This window comes from Rhinopithecus roxellana, chromosome 8 (genome assembly GCF_007565055.1).
Source record: "Rhinopithecus roxellana isolate Shanxi Qingling chromosome 8, ASM756505v1, whole genome shotgun sequence".
Lineage (NCBI taxonomy): Eukaryota > Metazoa > Chordata > Mammalia > Primates > Cercopithecidae > Rhinopithecus > Rhinopithecus roxellana.
The window spans coordinates 6,422,035-6,441,760 of record NC_044556.1 but is presented as its reverse complement, the minus strand read 5'-3'; the positions used below and the strand labels follow the sequence as shown (position 1 = coordinate 6,441,760).

The window sequence follows — 19,726 nt, the reverse complement described above, 5'->3', positions numbered from 1 at the left end:
CCAACCAACCAACCAACATAGCAAGTGAGCACAAAACTCCCGAAAAGTTAGCAATGCACAGAAAGACACAGCAGGAGCCTACAGAGCCTGTGATGGTGCTCCCTAAATAGTGACTGGCTGAAAGAATGAATGAATGAGTGAATGAATGATTTCTTGGGCTGAGCAAAAAACGGACTTGACACAGACTTGGATAACCTCCAGCAGCTCCTGTCTACTATGTTGATAAACTGGGGGATGTGTCCAGATTGCTGGCTGGAGGTCCGGATGTCCCTCGGGCTGGGCTAGGGAGCATGGAGACAGAGGGTCCTACCTCCAGAGGGAACCCAGTACGCACTGTAGGGAGAAAGTCCAGCCTCCCCATCCTGAGAGGCTGGATTCCCCCTCCCGACCCTGCCAGGGACAGGGTGGGGTGGGAGAGGCCTCCTTGAGCATCCCCAGTGCATGTCCCAGGGAAAGCTCATGGGGACTCAGAGGAACAGGCTGAGAGATGGACTTTTAATGGAATGGAGGGAGATGGGGATGCATAGCCTGGGACACACGGGCCCTGGGGGCCTGTGCTGGGGCGAGTGAGAGAGCCAGTGTCCAGGTGAAGCTCCTTGCCTGGGGTATCTGCCCCAGGGTTGCAGTGGATTGGGAAGCCCTTAGGAGTGTCACTATCCTCTGATGTCCAAGTCTTGCTTGATAGTATGGGGTCCAGGGAATGGTCTTGGGGAGTGAGTTCCGGAAAACCTGTGAGAGTTCCAGGGTGGGGTGTCCACCATGGGGTGCCTGGGAGGGTATCTTTGGGGGAGTCTGTGCAGGAGGGAGTTGGGAGGTGTCGGAACACAGAGGAGGGTCTAGGGTCTAGTGGGGTCATTTTAGGATGCTCTTGGGGACCAGAGCATGACATTTGGGAGGCTGGCTCTTTCTTGGGAGGAGTTGGGGGCTGAGGAAGGGGATCAGGAAGTGTCCTGTGAGAGAGAACATTTGGGAGTATTTCGGGCGGGGACGCAGTGCAAGTAAGTGGTCTTAGAGCAACAGGGGTCCACCTTGGGGTTTCGGGAGCGGATCTCCGAATGATGTGTTTTGGGAGGATGGATGGGGGATGGGTGATGGGAGCACCTGGTCGGTGGAGGTGGAGCCAAGGGAGGTCTGGGGGAAAAATCCTGAGGGGAGGGAAGATTTCAGCAGGGATGATGGATGCCAGGTGCATCCCATGGTGGGACCATTGTAGGAAAGACCCTTGAAAGTCAGAATCCAGGTCTCTGTGATCGATTTGGGGGTCAGCACTTGTAGGGGGCATCCTAGGGAAAACCAATGAAGAGGTGGATTTGGGGTGCTGAGAACCAGGGGTATCTTAACAAGTGGAATCTTGACAAGTGGAATTTAGGGCTGTGTTTGGGGGGTTTAGAAATAAGGGGCAGATTATGGGGGTGCACCTAGGGGTTGGAGCACTCATGGGAAGATTCTGGAAGGCGGTTGGAGCGTCCTGGGGTAGACAGTGGGTGGGGGGGGGCCCTGAGGAACATATTAAGGGTTTGGAGGGTTTGGTGCCCAGGGGTATTTTGGGGTGCTATATCAAAAGCAAGAGATAATGGGATGAGATTACGGAGTCAGAATTTGAGCATGTCTTGACCACTTAGTGGGTAATTAATGAATGTGTGTGGAATCAATGCATGAATCACTTAAACTAGAAATGGAAGGAATTGGGTACGTGGCTTGGGTATGTGGCAGACCCTAGGAGTGTGTGTGGGCATGGAGTGGGTGGTCAGAGCCTTTCATGTTCTTCATGTTTGGGATTGGGGGCAGGTGCCAGGTGGAGGCTTACCTGTGACTCATAGGAGGAGGTGATATTTCTAACAATAGCCTTGAGGTAGTGAGCTCCCCATCTCTGGGAGTGTGTAAATGGGAAGGGCATTTGTCAGAGGTGGTCTGGGGTGGGAGTGTCCCAACCCAAGGGTGCCTGGGGAGGGGCACAGATCACAGGAGGATGGGTTGACAGGATTGGAATTTAGTGGTCTGTTGGGAGTTGTTCATGGGGAAGGTGGGTTTAGGGGGTCAGGATTGGGGTGTCTCAGGGCACACATCACAGGAGGTGAGTTAGATCAGCCTGTGGGGCGGGGTGTCCAGAAGTGGATGGGGCAAGCCCTGGAGGAAAGACAGGACAGAGCCGGCTGTAGCAGAGGCTTTACTGCCCCCACACCCTCCCCAGCTCCACCCTGGTCAGTAGCATTTGCGGTACACAATATAGGGACCCTGCTCCTCATACTGCTCCCGCAGGACCCAGCAGGACTGGAAGGCGCGCAGGGAGGCCAGAATGGAGCCTCCGATCCACACGGAGAAATTCCTGGTGGGCTGGGCAGCCACCACCACGTGGGTCTCGGGAGGCAGAGTGCGCAGCAGCTCTGCCTGGAAGCGACCTTGGAAGCCGGCGAAGAGCGAGGATCCCCCGCAGAGAAGCACGTTCTGGGTCAAGTTCATGCGCATCTCCAGGGACACCTTGCGGAGACTCTGCTTGGCCATGGTGGAGAGGCCGACGGGGGACAGCCCCGGGACCTCTGGGGGGTTGAACAGCAGCTCCGGACACTGGAACAGCTCCTTGCCCAGGGTGACCGTGCGCCCGTCGGGCAGCTTCAGGGTCCGCTTGTACTCCTGCTCTGGCCGGGCCTGCTCCTTCTGGAAGTCAGAGGCCACATAGCAATAGTGGTGCTTAATGTTCTCCACCAGGTCCAGGTCCTGCTGTCCCAGGGACAGGCCGGCCTGGAGCAGCATCTCCGCCAGGAAGGCGGTCAGGTGGTTGCCCGCCAGGTCCAGACGCTCCGTGGCGTGGGGCAGGTTGTAGCCCTGGAAGACGGGCACCGTGTAGGTGACCCCGTGTCCCGTGTCCACCACCAGCCCGCTGACACGCCCATGGGAGTAGACAGACAACACCGACTGCGATGCCACGTACATGGCTGGGGAGCGCAGTGACTCGAAGGCCACCTCCACTAGCTTCTCGCGGTTGGTGGCCGGGCTGAAGGGTGGGTCGGAGAACAGCAGCGGGTGGTCGTGGGTGGCCACTCGGAGGTCGTGCTCCAGCAGGTGGCGCCAGATGAGCTCGGCGGCATCCCAGTCCACTACGATACCGCTGCGCAGGGGTTGCACCAGCGTCAGCTCCGGACGCACTCGGGCTGCCTCTCCAATGAAAGTCTGCAGCCCCCATTGCCCCGAGGTGGCGGGGTTCTTAGGCTGGCAGCCCAGGATGGTGGCCACGGTGTAGGTGGGGCTGGCCTGCCCAGCAAAACCTACCTTACAGGTGCCTGTGCCCATGTCAATAACCACCGCTCCCGTCTTTGGTGGCAGCCTGTCAGCCACCATGCTGGAGGAGTCCCGCTGCAGGGGCATGTTCACCACTTTGGGACTGGGGTTTGGGCCGGGCCTGGGGGCTTCCAGGGAGGACTGGGATTCTGAGGGCTTGGGTGGACGTGCATCCATGGTTGCAGGACCCTAGGTGAGGGGGCTTTTCCTCTGGGGTTGGGGTTGTGGGGAGAAGAGGTTGAGGCCCGGCCAGTAGCAAGGGCAGGCAGAGAGGGGGAGGGGGTGAGCCCGCAATCTATGACATCACAGTGCACCCTCAGCCTTCTTAAGACATCACAATGCAGCCAAGAGGATGGGTCCTTGCCCAGTCCTGCCTGCCCCAAGGCTGTCATCTCTTCTCGGAAGAGCCAAATTTGGAGGAGGAGATGAGCGTTTCAGAGCAGGACCCTCTGACACATTTCTGCGGGATGCGCTAGAAGCTAATACGATGGCACCTGGTTTTTGAGGAAAGACAAGCTTTTTGTTGCAGATTGACCCACTGGGAGCTAGGAATCCATCTCAAATCTGTTTCTTGGCTGGCTTTAAGGCAGTAATTTTATTAGAAAAGTTTTGAGGCCAGGCGCTGTGGCTCACACCTGTAATCCCAGCACTTTGGGAAGCCAAGGTGGGCAGATCACCTGAGGTCAGGAGTTTGAGACCAGCCTGATCAACATGGAGAAACCCCGTCTCTACTAAAAATACAAAAATTAGCCAGGTGTGGTGATGCATGCCTGTAGCTCCAGCTGCTCCGGAGGCTGAAGCAGGAGAATCGCTTGAACTCGGGAGATGGAGGTTGTGGTGAACGGAGATCACGCCATTGCACTCCAGCCTGGGCAACAAGAGCGAAACTCCATCTCAAGAAAGAAAGAAAGAAAGGAAAGAAAGAAAAGGTTTGGGTGGGGGTGGATTCTGGGATTAGCAGGTGATGGGTGGAAGGAAAGGGAAGGTCTGGGAAGTCCTGGGACATGCGCAGGTATCTTCATAGGCTGCATGTGCATATTTACAGGGAGTGAAACATGCAGGGGAAATTCGTGGCGTGATGTCAGCAAGCTCTTTCTGCATCAACTCCAGTTGGCTATATTGGTTCCAGCAGATTTCAGCCAGTTAAAACCTCATAAGTGGGGCTAAGCATAGTGGCTCACACCTGTAATCTCAGCACTTTGGGAGGCCGAGGCAGGAGATCACCTGAGGTCAGGAGTTCAAGACCAGCCTGGCCAACATGGTGAAACCTGTCTCTACCAAAAAATACAAAAATTAGCCTGGCATGGTGGCGCATGCCTGTGGTCCCAGCTACTGGGGAGGCTGAGGCAGGAGAATCACTTGAATCCTTGACTACAGGCATGTGCCACCACACCCAGCTAATTTTGTTCATTTTTTGTAGAGATGGGGTCTCACTGTGTTGCCCAGGCTGGTCTTGAATTCCTGGACTCAAGCAATCCTTCCATCTCGGCCTCCCAAAGTGCTGGAATTACAGATGTGAGCCACCATGCCCAGACAGTATATTATTTCTGTAACAATGTGCCCCCCATTTTTTTTTTTTTTTTTTTGAGATGGTGTCTCATTCTGTCATCTAGGCTGGAGTGCAGTGGTACAATCTCGGCTCACTGCAAACTTCACCTCCTGGGTTCAAGCAATCTTCCCGCCTCAGCCTCTCAAGTAGCTGGGATTACAAGCGTGCACCACGATTCGTAACTAATTTTTGTAGTTTTAGTAGGGAGGGGGTTTCACCATGTTGGCCAGGCTGACCTCAAACTCCTGACTTCAAGTAATCTGCCCTCCTTGGCCTCCCAAAGTGTTGCGATTACAAGTGTGAGCCACTGCGCCTGGCCAGAAATATTAATATATTATAAAGCTAATATTTAAACATTATAAAGCTAACAAAACTCTGAAGAAGTGTCAGCCCCAAAGCTGGTCCTGAGAAGAAAACAGAAAATAAATCAGGAGCAACTTGATATTTTATTAAAATATGTGTATTTACAGTGTCTATCAGGTGATAAGTAAAATACACAAATTAATTAAAAATATACAAGGAGCTACAACAACTCAGTAGGAAAAAATCTTTTTTTTTTTTTTTTTTTTTGAGACAGTCTCACTCTGTTGCCCAAGCTGGAGTGCAGTGGCTCGATCTTGGCTCACTGAAACCTCCACCTTCCAGGTTCAAGCGATTCTCCTACCTCAGCCTCATGAGTAGCTGAGATTACAGGTACCTGCCACTACCCCTGGCTAATTTGTGTATTTTTAGTAGAGATGGGATTTCACCATGTTGGCCAGGCTGGTCTCGAACTCCTGACCTCATGTGATCCACCTGCCTGGGCCTCCCAGAGTGCTGGGATTACAGGTGTGAGCCACCACAAATCCTCGCCCTGAATCCCCACAAATTCACTCCACCTCCTCACCTTTCATTCAAGATCACAGAGTCATTATCCACTTCCTGTGAGACCGGCTCCCAATCTGTCCTAACTCTCAGCTGTTCTTGTTCTCACCCCATCTACCTGTAGTGGTGTGGTGGCTCATGACTATAGTCCTAGCACTTCGGGAGGCCAAGGTGGATGGATCCTTTGAGGTCAAGAGTTCGAGACCAGCCTGGCCAACATGGCAAAATCCCATCTCTGCTAAAAATGCAAAAGTTAGCTGGGTGTGGTAGTGGGCACCTGTAATCCCAGCTACTCAGGAGGCTGAGGCAGGAGAAATGTTTGAGCCCAGGAGGCAGAGGTTGTAGTGAGCCAAGATGGCACCACTGCACTCCAGCCTGGGTGACAGAGTGAGACCCTGTCTCAAAATAAAAAACTTACAAACACAGAATCACCACACAACCCAACCATTCCGCTCCTTGGTGTATACCCAAAAGAAGTGTGCTTGAATTCTTGCTCATGCATTCTCACAGCAACCTACCTCTACAGCCAAAGGTGGAAAAAACCCAAAACCCAAGCGTCCACTAATGGACGAGTGCATAAACAGAATGCAATATATCAATATCATGGAATATTACTTGGTCATAAAAAGAAATGAAAGACTGGCTGTGGTGGTTTGCTCCTGTAATCCTAGCATTTTGGGAGGCCAAAGCAAGAGGATTACTTGAGGCCAGGAGCTTGAAACCAGCCTGCTCAACATGGTGAAACTCCAACTCTACAAAAAGTTAAAAAAACAAACAAACAAACAAACAAACAAGTCCAGGCTGTGGTGGCACGCACCTGTAGTCCTAGCTGCTCGGGAGGCTAAAGCTGGAGAATCACTTGAGCCCGGGAAGCAGAGTTTGCAGTGAACCAAGATCGCACCACTGCATTCCAGCCTGGGTGACAGAGTGAGACCCTGTCTCGAAAAAAACAAACAAAAAAAAAGTAAAGAAAAGAAAAGAAAAGAAAAAAAGATATCTGCTACCATGTAGATGAACCTTGAAAATATTATACTAAATGAAAGAAGCCTGACATAGTAGATAGCATGTGGTATAAATTCATTTATATAAAATACCTAGAACAGTTAAATCCATAGAAAGAGAAAGCAGATTGATGATGGCTGGTTGTGGTGGCTCATGCCTGTAATGCCAGGAGACCGAGGTGGGTGGATCACCTGAGGTCAGGGGTTCGAGACCAGCCTGGCCAACATGGTGAAACCTTGTCTCTCCTACAAATTAAAAAATGCAAAAATTAGCCGGGCGTGGTGGTGCATGCCTGTACTCCAAGCTACTTGGGAATCTCAAGAGAATCACTTTAACCGGGAGGTGGAGGTTGCAGGGAGCCGAGATCACGCCATTGCACTGCAGCCTGGGTGACAGAGCCAGACTCTGTCTGAAAAAAGAAAGAAAGAAAGCAGATTGACGGCTGTATGATCTTAGAGGTGGGTGCAGAGGGGATTTGGGGTTGATTACTTAATGGGTAAGAGTCTGATTTTGGGTGGCAGAAATGGCTTGGAACTAGAGAGAGGTGACAGCTGGGGCATCACTTCATGAATGTACCGGATGCTGCTGATTTGTTCACTTTAAAATAATTAATTTTTTATTATGTCAATTCCACCTCAATACAAAACGTTATTCTCAAGTTTGATATTAGAAAAATAAAACTTAGAGCGAAAGCAATAACACAAAGCAGTAAATTGATAGAGGAACATTTGTTTTTAGAATCATTTCTCTCCTGAAAACCTCGTGTGTGATAAGGATAGAATTTCAAAACAGCTCAACAATGATGATCTAATAAGAGGCTTGTGGACAACAGATTACACGTGCGTAAAAGAATTTTGCTTGACTAAGTTTTGTGTTTAGGAAAACTCCTAAATGTATTAGAAATATTAATATATCATCAAGCTAATATTTAAACATTATAAAACTAACAAAACTCTGAGGAAGCAAGAAGAAAACAGAAGCTAAATCACAGGCAACTTAGATATTTTATCAAAATATGCACATTTACAGTATCTATCAGGTGATAAGTAAAATACAGAAATTAATTCAAAATACAGAAGGAGCTCAAACAACTCATTAGGACACAATCCTTTTTTTTTTTCTGAGACTCAGTCTGTTGTCCAGGCTGGAGTGTAGTGGCACAATCTCGGCTCACCCCAACTGCCACCTCCTAGGTTCAAGGGATTCTCCTGCCTCAGCCTCTCGAGTAGCTGGAACTACAAGCACCTGCCACCTTGCCCGGCTATTTGTGTATTTTTAGTAGAGACAGGGTTTCACCATGTTGGCCAGGCTGGTCTTAGACTCCTAACCTCAGGTACTCTGCCCACGTCAGCCCCACAAAGTGCTAGGATTACAGGTTTGCAACACTGTGCTTGGCCCAATAGGACAAAATCTAATAATCTTATTTTTTAAGTGGGCAAAAGATCTGAATAGACTTTTTTTTTTTTTTGAGATAGAGTCTCACTCTGTCACCCAGGCTGGAATGCAATGGCATGATCTCAGCTCACTGCAAACTTCACCTCCCAGGTTAAAGTAATTCTCCTGCCTCAGCCTCCCAAGTGGATAGGATTACAGGCACCCACCACCATACTCGACCAATTTTTGTACTTTTAGTGGAGACCTGATTTTGCCATGTTGGCCAGGCTGATCTCAAACTCCTGACCTCAGGTGATCCACCCACCTCGGCCTCCCAAAGTGCTGGGATTACAGACACAAGCCACTGTGCCCAGCCTCTGAATAGATATTTTTCAAAACAAGACATACAAATGGCAAACGGGCATATGAAAAGGTGCTCAACTTCATTGATCATCAGAGAAACGCAAATCAAAACTATGATGAGATATCATCTTACCCCAGTTAAAATAGCTTACATCCAAAAGACAGGCAATAATACCTGCTGGTGAGGATGTGGAGAAAAGGGAACGCTTGTACAGTATTGGTTAGTTCAACCACTATGGAGAGCAGTAAGGGCCACATAGTGAGACCCTGTCTCTAAAAAAAATTTAAAAAACAGGCCTGGTGCCGTGGCTCACACCTGTAATCCCAGCACTTTGGGAGGCCCAGGCAGGAAGATCAAAGTTCAAAACCAGCCTGGGCAACTTGGTGAAACTGAGTCTCTACTAAATATACAAAAATTAGCTGGGTGTAGTGGAGCATGCCTGTAACCCCAGCCACAAGAATCGCTTGAGCCTGGGATGCAGAGGTTGTAGAGAGTCAAGATTGAACCACTGCATCCCAGCCTGGGTGCCAGGGTGAGACTATGTGTAAAAAAAAAAAAAAAAAAAACAGGCCGGGCCCGGTGGCTCACGCCTGTAATCCCAGCACTATGGGAGGCTGAGGAGGGTGGATCACGAGGTCAGGAGATTGAGACCATCCTGGCTAACACGGTGAAACCCTGTCTCTACTAAAAATACAAAAAATTAGCCGGGCGAGGTGGCGGACGCCTGTAGTCCCAGCTACTGGGGAGGCTGAGGCAGGAGAATAGCGTGAACCCGGGAGGCAGAGCTTGCAGTGAGCCGAGATCGCGCCACTGCACTCCAGCCTGGGCGACAGAGCAAGACTCAGTCTCAAAAAAGAAAAACGAAAATTGGTGAATAGAAGAATAATTGAATAACTGCCTCAGACATTTATACAGTTCTCATCTCATTCTGGGCACACAGAAGACCGTGTTGGCCTCATTTCCTTGATTTTAAAAGTAGACATACTAAAATCAAGGAGACTAGATGTATCACTTCTAGGCCAAATCATGAAAGAAAATGTGTAAGAGTTTCATGTGCGAGTCACCTCTGTGATCAGAATTGAAGAAGGCATGAGTTTTAGATGCTGCAATCACCAAGATTGTGGTGATTCCATCATCGTTACCCTTGTAACTTGTGAGCATCCTTACTGCCAGTAATTATTAGATATACAATCTGAGATAGGAGTTAATATTTACCTTATTAATATCTTGGCTGGGAGTGGTGGCTCATGCCTGTAATCCCAGTGCATTGGGAGGCAGAGGCAGGAGGCTTGCTTGAGCCCAGTTCAAGACCAGCCAGGACAACATAGCGAGACCCCAATTCTACAAAATTTTAAAAAATCAGCCAAGTGTGGTGGTAAGTGCCTGTAGTCCCAGCTATTTGGGAGGCTGAGGGGGAAGGATGGTTTGAGCCCAGGATTTCAAGGCTGTAGTGAGCTGAGATCGTGTCACTGAACTTCAGCCTGGGCAACAGAGCAAGACTCTATCTCAAAAATAAAATGTTTTTCCTTTAGGCTTAAATTCTAACCCTCAAACCTCCAATGTGAAGGTGCTAGCTAGGAGGTGGGCCCTTGGGAGATGATGAGGTTACAAAGGTGGAACCCGTGTAGATGGGATTAGTGGCCTTCTGAAAGTGACAGACGTGAGCTCGCCCGCACCTTCCATGTGAGGAGACAGGGAGGATATGACAGTCTCCAACCTGGAAGAGGGTCCTCACCAGACCCTGATCATGCTGGCACCCTCAGACCCTGATCATGCTGGCACCCTTGTCTTGGACTTCCAGCCTCCAGAACTTTGATAAACAAATGTCTGTTCTAAAACAAACAAACAAACAAACAAACAAACAAACAAACAAACAAAAATGTGTGGAAAGCAATGTTAATGTTCCCAATCACTTTTAGTACATTCTTTCCTTAACTATGTCTTAATGCATAGTTGTGTTGGATGGCCTAGTTTGTAATGTTAGAATATGCATGTTAGTGAATTAATAAATACAGCAGTAAAGAATACTGTTCAGGTCAGGCGTGGTGGCTCACGCCTGTAACCCCAGGACTTTGGGAGGCCGAGGCGGGCCGATCACCTGAAGTCGAGAGTTCGAGACCAGCCTGACCAACATGGAGAAACCCCGACTCTACTAAAAATACAAATCAGCCGGTCGTAGTGGCGCATGCCTTTAATCCCAGCTACTCGGGAGGCTGAGGCAGGAGAATCACTTAAACCTGGGAGGCAGAGGTTGTGGTGAGCCGAGATCACGCCATTGCACTCCAGCTTGGGCAACAAAAGCTAAACTCCATCTCAAAAAAAAAAAAAAAAAAAAAAAAATGCTGTTTGTTGACCATTTGATGGACTAGTCTAGGTGCTTCCTGGTGGGGGAGGAGAGCCCTGCCCCACACCCCACCCCCACCCCTTCCAGTAGACATGGCATAAGAGCGATTCTCACTTTCTGCTATAGCCTCTTTATCCATTGGCTGAAATGATTTTTTTTTTATGTCTTACAAATGTTTCCATAGTAAAAAAATGAATTGACTTTTATAGTGACTCTTTAGGGGACTGTTATCCATAATTTGTTTGAACTCCTAAAAAATGGAAGTAGGCCAAGCACAGTGGCTCATGCCTGTAATCCCAGCACTTTGGGAGGCCGAGACGGGTGGATCACCTGATGTCAGGAGTTCAAGACCAGCCTGACCAATGTGGTGAGACCCCCCCAACTCTACTAAAAATACAAAAATTAGCCAAGCATGGTGTGTACACCTGTAGTCCCAGCTACTTGGGAGGCTGAGACAGGAGAATTGCTTGAACCCTGGAGACAGAAGTTGCAGTGAGCTGAGATGATGCCATTGCACTCCAGCCTGGATGACAGAGGGAGATTCTGTCTCAAATAATAATAATAATAATAATAATAATAATAATAATAATAAATAAAAGGAAGTAAAGGGAAATATACAAGATGTTGTGAGAGAGTTTCTAATTGTGATTCCTCCATAATCGTCCAGACAGACCACCCCTGGGGGTCTATTCACAAAAGACTCTCTCTTTTTTTTTTTTTTTTGAGACAGAGTCTCTCTCTATTGCCCAGGCTGGAGTGTAGTGGCACAATCTTGGCTCACTGCAAGCTCCGCCTCCTGGGTTCATGCCATTTTCCTGCCTCAGCCTCCCGAGTAGCTGGGACTACAGGTGCCCGCCACCTCGCCCAGCTAGTTTTTTGTATTTTTTAGTAGAGACGGGGTTTCATCGTGTTAGCCAGGGTGGTCTTGATCTCCTGACCTTGTGATCCGCCCCTCTCGGCCTCCCAAAGTGCTGGGATTACAGGCTTGAGCCACGGCACCCGGCCACAAAAGACTCTTTAGAAGTTCTAACTCATGCATTTGAAAAACACTGAGGGAAATTTGAAGATGACCTGTGGTGGGGGTATAAATGGATTCATAAATGTGTTTTGTGATTGTGTGAGTGTGTGTGTGTGTGTGTGTGTGCTGTCATCTGTGAAGTGGGGGATACTCTTTTACCTTGAGAAAGCTCATGTCTATCCACTTACTGTAGGCTGTACCATCTGTGCCTTTTACCCAATAGAAATAAAACAATTTGCTGTAGAAATGGAGTTTTATTTTATTTTACTTTTTTTTTTATTATTATTGTTTTTAGACCGGGTCTCACTCTGTCACTCAGGCTGGAGTGCAATGGCCCGATCTCAGATCACTGCAACCTCTGCCTCCTGGACTCAAGCCATCCTCCCACCTCAGCCTCTCGAGTGGGGAGATCCCACATCTGCCTTATTTTTGCATTTTTTCTAGAGATGGGGTTTCCTCATGCTGCCCAGGCTGGTTTCCAATTCCTGGGCTCAAGTGATCCACTGGCCTCAAGCCTCCTAAAATGCTGGGATTACAGGTGTGACCTACAGTGCCAGGAGGAAATGGAGATTTCTTTTTTTTTTTTTGAGATGGAGTCTCGCAATGTCGGCCAGGCTGGAGTGCAAGCCTCAGCTCACTGCAAGTTCTGCCTCCTGGTTTTACACCATTCTCCTGCCTCCCGAGTAGCTGGGACTACAGGCGCCTGCCACCACGGCCAGCAAATTTTTTTTTTTTTTTTTTTTTTTCAGTATAGACAGGATTTCACTGTGTTAGCCAGGATGGTCTCCATCTCCTGACCTCATGATCCACCCGCCTCGGCCTCCCAAAATGCTGGGATTACAGGCATAAGCCACCACGCAAGACCCAGAAATGGAGATTTTTGAGCAAACACATTAAAGAAAATAAACGCAAATAGATGAAACTCATTTTAACATTTTTATTTCACCCAAGAAATACAGATATAATCAACACTAATACAATCTACATCACAATGATGAATAACATACATGCTACAATGCTTCATTCTCAGTTGCAAAATCTAGTATATGTTTTACAGCAAACCTCAATTGGAAACTGAATTTCGATCACACATGCTTGATGTGCATGTCAGTTTCATGAGAGTTACAATCTCAGGATAAGTCTCACATAACCTAAGAGTCCAAACATACCTTCAAGTGTTCCAACAACTTATTCACTACTTATTCTTAGAACTGAATTTACAAACAAGAATCCCATCCCATGTATTGCTGAATTGCATCCCATGAAAGAATGGGTCACAGTTTCTGTTTCTATTCACTGTTGAATGAGGTTAAAGTCCCTTCCATCTTTTGGCAATGGTGAGGACAGATGCCAGAAGCCTCTGCCCTTAGCCTTGTCAACATGAGTTCTAATTTCTTTAGAACAACTATCTCAGGGTGGGAAAGATGGTTCCAATGCTAAGTGCTTATTGTATTGATTACGAATCAATGAAACTCTCCTGGAGGTTGTCCCATTTGGATTCCAACCAGCACTGTCAGAGTGTTCCAGCTTCTCCACAAGCTCTGCAACCCTTGGGATGGTCAGTCATTGTCATGGTGGCTTCTCTAAGAGCTTCCTGGTTGTATTTCAAAGTGTATTTGACGTACATTTCTCCAGGGGAGGGATGTTGAACACTTTTTGAAGTGGTTCTTTACATCCCCTTTGAGGAAATGTTCAAGTCTTTTGTAGGGTTTTGAACAGAACCATTTGTTTGTTCTCTTGGAGTTTTGACAGCTCTTTGTGTATTCTGGGTATGAGCAGTCCTTGCATGTATATGAGATTTGCAAATATTTTCTGTCCCAGTCTCAAGGTTGCTCTTCTATAAAAATCAAGAGCATCTGAGGCAGAGCAAAGGTTCAGGTGAGAGGACGGGGCATTTCTGCACCTATCCAGCAGGCACAGCGCCTCTCTCCTCGGAGGTGCAGAGACGTCTGTGCAGGGAGACACCCTGAAAAAGCAGGTGTGCTTAATTCTGAACAGAGCATCTCTGATTCCCGTCTGGCGCCTGAGGGTTCATGGCCCATCAGCCTTAGAAGAGCCGTCTTCGGGCCTTGCACATTGGCCTCCATAGAACCTTGTGGCAAATTCTGGGCTCCGGACTGGGGGAGGGAGGTAGAGGTCTGAGGGCAGAGCTGGGCAGGGGCTCCAGGACATGGAGATCCAACTTGAATTCTTCAGGCAGATCCTGTCTCCGGGAACCAGGCTTGGCCATCTGGGATGAGCCCTGGGGGACAGTCACTCTGTAGTAAGGTTTGAGGTAGAGGACGCGCCAGGAAGAAGGGCTGATTCCATGCATGAGGTTTGATGGGGGTCCCATCAGGGGCAGGAAGCCTTCGGGAGCCTCACCCTCTTGTACTGAAGGCGCCACACACACATTCTCTGCTCTCTGGGCTCTCACAGATCCATTGTCAATGTCAATCTCCCAGACAGTCTCTGTACTCATGAGCAGGAGCCAGCGGGCATGGGCAGGGAACAAGAGATCCTTCAAGGACATCAAGACTTGCTCAGGGACCACCAGGAGGAGCACATTGAGGAGGCTGAGTCGCAGGGCTCCCTGTGGGTCCAGCACCAGGACCTCCTCTCCTAGGCGCAGGTGCAGGACCATTCCTGGTTCCAAGACCACAATGATCACCTTCCTCTGGGGAAGCTTTGGGACCTGGGGGAAAAAAGCCATGGGTCAGTCATTGTCCTGTCACGGAGGCTCCAACGGGGACAGACCAAGGCAGGGAGCTGCCAGCAACTTCCCCAGGCACAAATTAAACTCTGCAGGGACACCCAGAATTTGCACTTGTATCGACCCCCCCTTGGGACTGCCATTTCCTGAAAGTCCCCTAGGGCCTGAGGCTCAGGCAGACCTGTCTCCCCCACGCCCACCTAGGGGGTGTGATCATACCTGGGGCAGCTCCAGGGGCAGCTGTGCAGGGTGGTGGGGACCTGGCTGCACTCGAGCTGGTTCTGCACCTGTGGAGAGAGCAGAGTGTGCAGGTGAAAGCCCTTGTCATGCAGGATGCCCTCGAGGGTTAAAGGTGCCACCGTGAGAAACACCAAATGCAGAAGAAACCAGGTACAGAACACCTGCCCACGGGGCTGCAGGAGGAAGCTCCGGACACTCTGGACAGCACAGCTGCTCGTCTCATGATGTGATGGGACACTGGCTTCCTAGCAGGGGACTCAGGATGAAAAAAAGATGCCTCACCTGGCTGAGGACCCAGCTCCTCCACTTTCTGGCCTTTTGGCGCATTTGATTGCGTGCTGGTGGAGCTGTAAGACAGAGGGACACAGTCAGATTTCGGGGAGTTACCTAATGTCCAATTCCCCGAATCCCCACAAATTCACTCCACTTCCCCCCGTTTCATTCAAGGTCACAGACTCGTCATCCACTTCCTGTGAGACCTGCTCCTAATGTGTCCTAACTCCCAGCTGTTCTTGTTCTCACCCCATCTACCTGAGCTTCCCTGGGTTAGGAAAAGGCAGGGAAGGAGGGTCGGTGCCCTCAGGGACCAGTTTACCCTTTCAGGAGTTCATGCAGATGAGCAGTAGGAACCTCTCCTTGGGTGTAATGACCCAGAGAAAGATGTTGAGATGCCAGAAATGTGGCACCTCTGTCTATACAGGTAACATAGGAATGGGGTCTTAGGATTCTAATTAAAGCAAGAAAAAAGGAAGGAATTTGTCGGGCGTGGTGGCTCACGCCTATAATCTCAGCACTTTGGGAGGCCAAGGTAGGAGGATTGCTTGGGTCCAGGAGTTTGAAAGCAGCCTGGGCAACATGGTGAAGCCTAGTCTCTACTAAAAATACAAAACATTAGCGGGGCATGGTGGTGCACGCCTGTGCTCCCACCTATTCATGAGGCTCGGGCGGGAGGATCACCTGAGACTCAGAGGTGGAGCCTGCAGTCAGCTAAAATCACACCACTGCAATCCCGTGTGGATGACTGGAGTGAGATGCTGTCTCAATAAAATAAATAAGTAAATAATACAAATATAAAAAATAAAAATTAAAAAAGGAAGAAACTGGTTTTTTTCTTTCTTAGTAGATCATGAACACCTCACACCATGTCCTACAATCTCCCTTCTTGCAGACCACAGAGCCCCTTCCCCATGGAGCTGGTTGAGTGGACTGAAAGCGGGGCTGCCCTGAGATACGTGTGTGGTTGGGTTGTAGAAGCCTTCCCAGCACCTCGTGATCACTGATGGGCACCTCACTTCCCTCTTGCCCCAAATTCAAAACATCCAATCTCATGGCAGGTTCATGCATCTCTTTTCCCTTCCCCTCTCTCCAACACACACCCACCCACCTCAACAGGCAGGTCATCCTGCAGGCGTCCCCGGCACACAACACAGCTCACCCGCTCTCTCCCGCCTGGTCACTCTTGGATCCTGTGCAGGAATCACTGGGGCTTCTTGGGCGCCGGGAACCTTTCATGGTGAAAATTTTCAGGGTTCTCCAAGTCAGCCAATGCCAGTGTTTGTCTGTGTGCTGCAAAGATTTCTTTTTGGCCTCTGGATCCTTTACTTTCTTTGAGAGAGGGGCGTCAGCGGCGGGGCTGTAGCCAGCGGCAGTTGGATCAGGCTCTAACAACTGAGCTCTTCGGGGAATCCTTTATACCGTCAGCAGGGTGTGGAGCCAGGGGGTTTGTCACCAGGAACGGATGTGATTGGCTGTTCCTGGTATGACAATGGGAGGAGCCCTCAAGGAGGATTGGGCATAAATCAATCAATAGATGACCAATGAAGAGAACCTGCCTAATCCCATCAACAGCCAACCTGTTTCCTGCCCCCTCCCATACTCTAGGTCTTGCCTAATCATGATAGACACTTTCTGTAATACCCAATTCATCTATCGCTGAAGTAGTTTTTAATGTGTACCTGTTATATTTTCATGCAATAAAAGTATGTTAATTTTCACAGTGGCTATCCTGGGGAATATTATGTATATAAAATGAAGTTTCAAGGGAACAAAAGCAGAAGGAAATTCATAAGCATCTCTGAGCGTCTCTGCTTGAATTCCTGCCATGTTTTCTAAATAAGCTGGCTTCCTTCTTTCTATCCAAGTAAGAAGGTGTTTCAGAAGTTCAATCTTAGAGCATTTGACAAATACTGCTGAGAATTTCAGGATGCCCGAAGGAAATTTTGATTGGATATGTGGATGTGCCTCTGAAAGCGTGTGCGTGTGTGTGTGTGTGTGGGTGTGTGTGTAGCCAGGATGAAGTGGCTGTTCCTGGGGTGCAGACCCCTCTTTGTCTTGAGAAAGTTCATTGCTGTTAACTCATTGTGGGTTTTGCCGACATTTTCTTTTTTTTTTTGAAATTGAGTCTCGCTCTGTCACCCAGGCTGGAGTGCAGTGGCACAATCTCAGGTCACTGCAACCTCGATCTTCCGGGTTCAAGCAATTCTCCTGCTTCAGCCTCCTGACTAGCCGAGAGTACAGACGCCAGCCACCACGCCTGGCTTATTTTTTATTTTTTTGTGTTTTTAGTAGAGACGGAGTTTCACCACGTTGGCTTGCTGGTGTCGAACTCTTGACTTCAAGTGATCCACCTGCTTCAGCCTCCCAAAGTGCTGGGTCACCCATTAAGATTCTGATTTATTTATTTATTTATTTATTTATTTTGAGACAGAGTCTCGCTCTGTCGCTCAGGCTTTAGTGCAGTGGCACGATCTTGAGTAGCTTGGACTACAGGCCCATCCCACCATGCCTGGCTAAGTTTTGTAAAATTAGTAGAGACAAGGTTTCACCATATTGGTCAGGCTGGTCTCAAACTCCTGACCTCAGGTGATCCATCTGCCTTGGCCTCCCAAAGTGTTGGGATTACAGGCGTTAGCCACTGTGCCCAGCCTAAACTTCTGGGTTTTGTTTTTGTTTTTTTGAGACAGAGTTTCACTCTTGTTGCCCAGGCTGATGTGCAATGGCGCGATCTCGGCTCACGGAAACCTCCGCCTCTCGGGTTCAAGTGATTCTCCTCCCTCAGCTGGGATTACAGGCGCCCGCCATCACGCCCAGCTAATCTTGTATTTTCAGTAGAGACAGGATTTCTCCATGTTGGTCAGGCTGGTCTCGAACTCCGCCTACCTAGGCCTCCCAAAGTGCTGGGATTATAGGCATGAGCCACTGTGCCTGGCTATGAGATACTTTTATACACCTATCAGTTAGCTAAAATGAAGAAAACAACATACCAAGTCCTGGCAGGACTATGGAGGAATCAGTCACTCGTGTAAGAATAGTGGGAGTCTAAACTGGAATAGCCACGTTGGAAAACTGTTTGGCAGAATCTAATAAATCTCTGTGCACCTCTATCCTATTCCCCTGCCGACAAATAGTTCCAACATTGTGGACAGGTATCCACCAATTTCATGTTCTGGTGGTCACAGAGCCCGAAGCTGTAGTTCCTGGCTGGAAAACCAATGAACAGCAGGAGAATAGTAAATACTGTAGAACCTGCACCCAGTGGAACTCCACCCAGCAGTGAGGATTCACAAATGACAACTGGCACAACACTGAGCAGTGATTGCACAAAGCTTATGTGGCTCTGCACATGTGAAACACAAAAATTGGCAAAACTAATCTATGAGCAGGCACAGTGGCTCATGCCTGTAATCCCCAGCACTTTGGGAGGCCAAGGCAGGAGGATTGCTTGAGCCTAAAAGTTTGAAACCATCCTGGGCAACACAGTGAGACCCCATCTCTACAAAAAAAGAATTAAAAATTAGCCAGGTGTGGTGGTGTGCACCTCGGCTACTCAGTAGCTACTCAGGCTACTGCCTGTTGGAAAGCTGATACAGGATAACTGCTTGAACCCCCAGGAGTCTGAGACCAGCCTTGGGCAACATAGTGAGACCACCCCCTGACCCTCCTCCCACCCAACGACCCATCTAAAAAAAAATCTACCTAGGCCGGGCGCGGTGGCTCATGCCTGTAATCCCAACACTTTGGGAGGCCAAGGCGGGCAGATCATGAGGTCAGGAGATCGACACCATCCTGGAGAACACGGTGAAACCCCATCTCTACTGAAAATACAAAAAAATTAGCCGGGCATGGTGGTGGGAGCCTGTAGTGAAACCTGTTTCTACTAAAATAAAATAAAATAAGATAAAAATTAGCCAGGTATGGTGGCATGTGCCTGTAATCCCAGCTACTTGGGAGGCTGAAGCAGAAGAATCGCTTGAACCCGGAAGGCAGAGGTTGCAGTGAGCTGAGATCACACCACTACACTTTAGCCTGGGTGGCAGAGAGAGGCCACATCTCAAAAAAACAAAATAAAAAGGAACATTCTAAAAAGTAACTCGTGATTTTGTTTAGCATTTCTCTGAGGCTAAAAAGGTTAAACATTTATTTATGTTTTTATGGGCCATTTGTTTATCTTATTGTATAGAGACTACCAAGTTTGTCATCCATTTTTCAAGGGGGTAATCATTGTTTTTGTTGGTTTGGCAGACTTCTTTATATATTCTCGCATGATGCACTCTTTTGGATGTATATAATCCAAATGTCTTCCCCTACTCTGGTTTTCCATGCCCCCTCTTTTATGAATAAATTTTGATGAAGAGCAGTTTAATCTTAATGTGATCCGAGTTACAATTTTCTCCTTTCAATTTTGAGTTTTATAGCATCAAATGAACAACTGTCACCTCATTGTGAGGCTGTTTGATCTGTTTTCTTCTACTTTTTTTTTTTTTTTTTACTATGACATACCTTCATCTATTTTAAATTAAAGCTATTTATTGTGTTTTATGTTGAGAACTGAAATTGAAAACATTAGAAACTTGAGGAGTGGGCCAGAAGCAGTGGCTCACACCTGTAATCCCTGCACTCTGGGAGGTTGATGCAGGCAGATCACTTGAGGTCAAGAGTTCGAGACCAGCCTGACCAACATGGCGAAGCCCCATCTCTACTAAAAATACAAAAATTAGCGAGCA

General features: G+C 48.5%; 1 protein-coding gene across 1 annotated transcript; it reads right to left on the bottom strand.

The window, feature by feature from the left end:
• Nucleotides 1-2,152: 2,152 nt before the first annotated feature.
• ACTL9 (actin like 9) lies at nucleotides 2,153-3,577 on the bottom strand. Its single transcript, XM_010388848.2, has one exon. The coding sequence runs from the start codon at nucleotides 3,451-3,453 to the stop codon at nucleotides 2,203-2,205; it is 1,251 nt and encodes a 416-aa protein (XP_010387150.2). The 5' UTR covers nucleotides 3,454-3,577; the 3' UTR covers nucleotides 2,153-2,202.
• Between the last annotated feature and the right edge of the window lie 16,149 nt (nucleotides 3,578-19,726).

Bases quoted from the DNA above. Each gene is read 5' to 3' on its own strand.
- ACTL9 (XM_010388848.2), bottom strand. From the start codon at position 3,453: ATGGATGCACGTCCACCCAAGCCCTCAGAATCCCAGTCCTCCCTGGAA.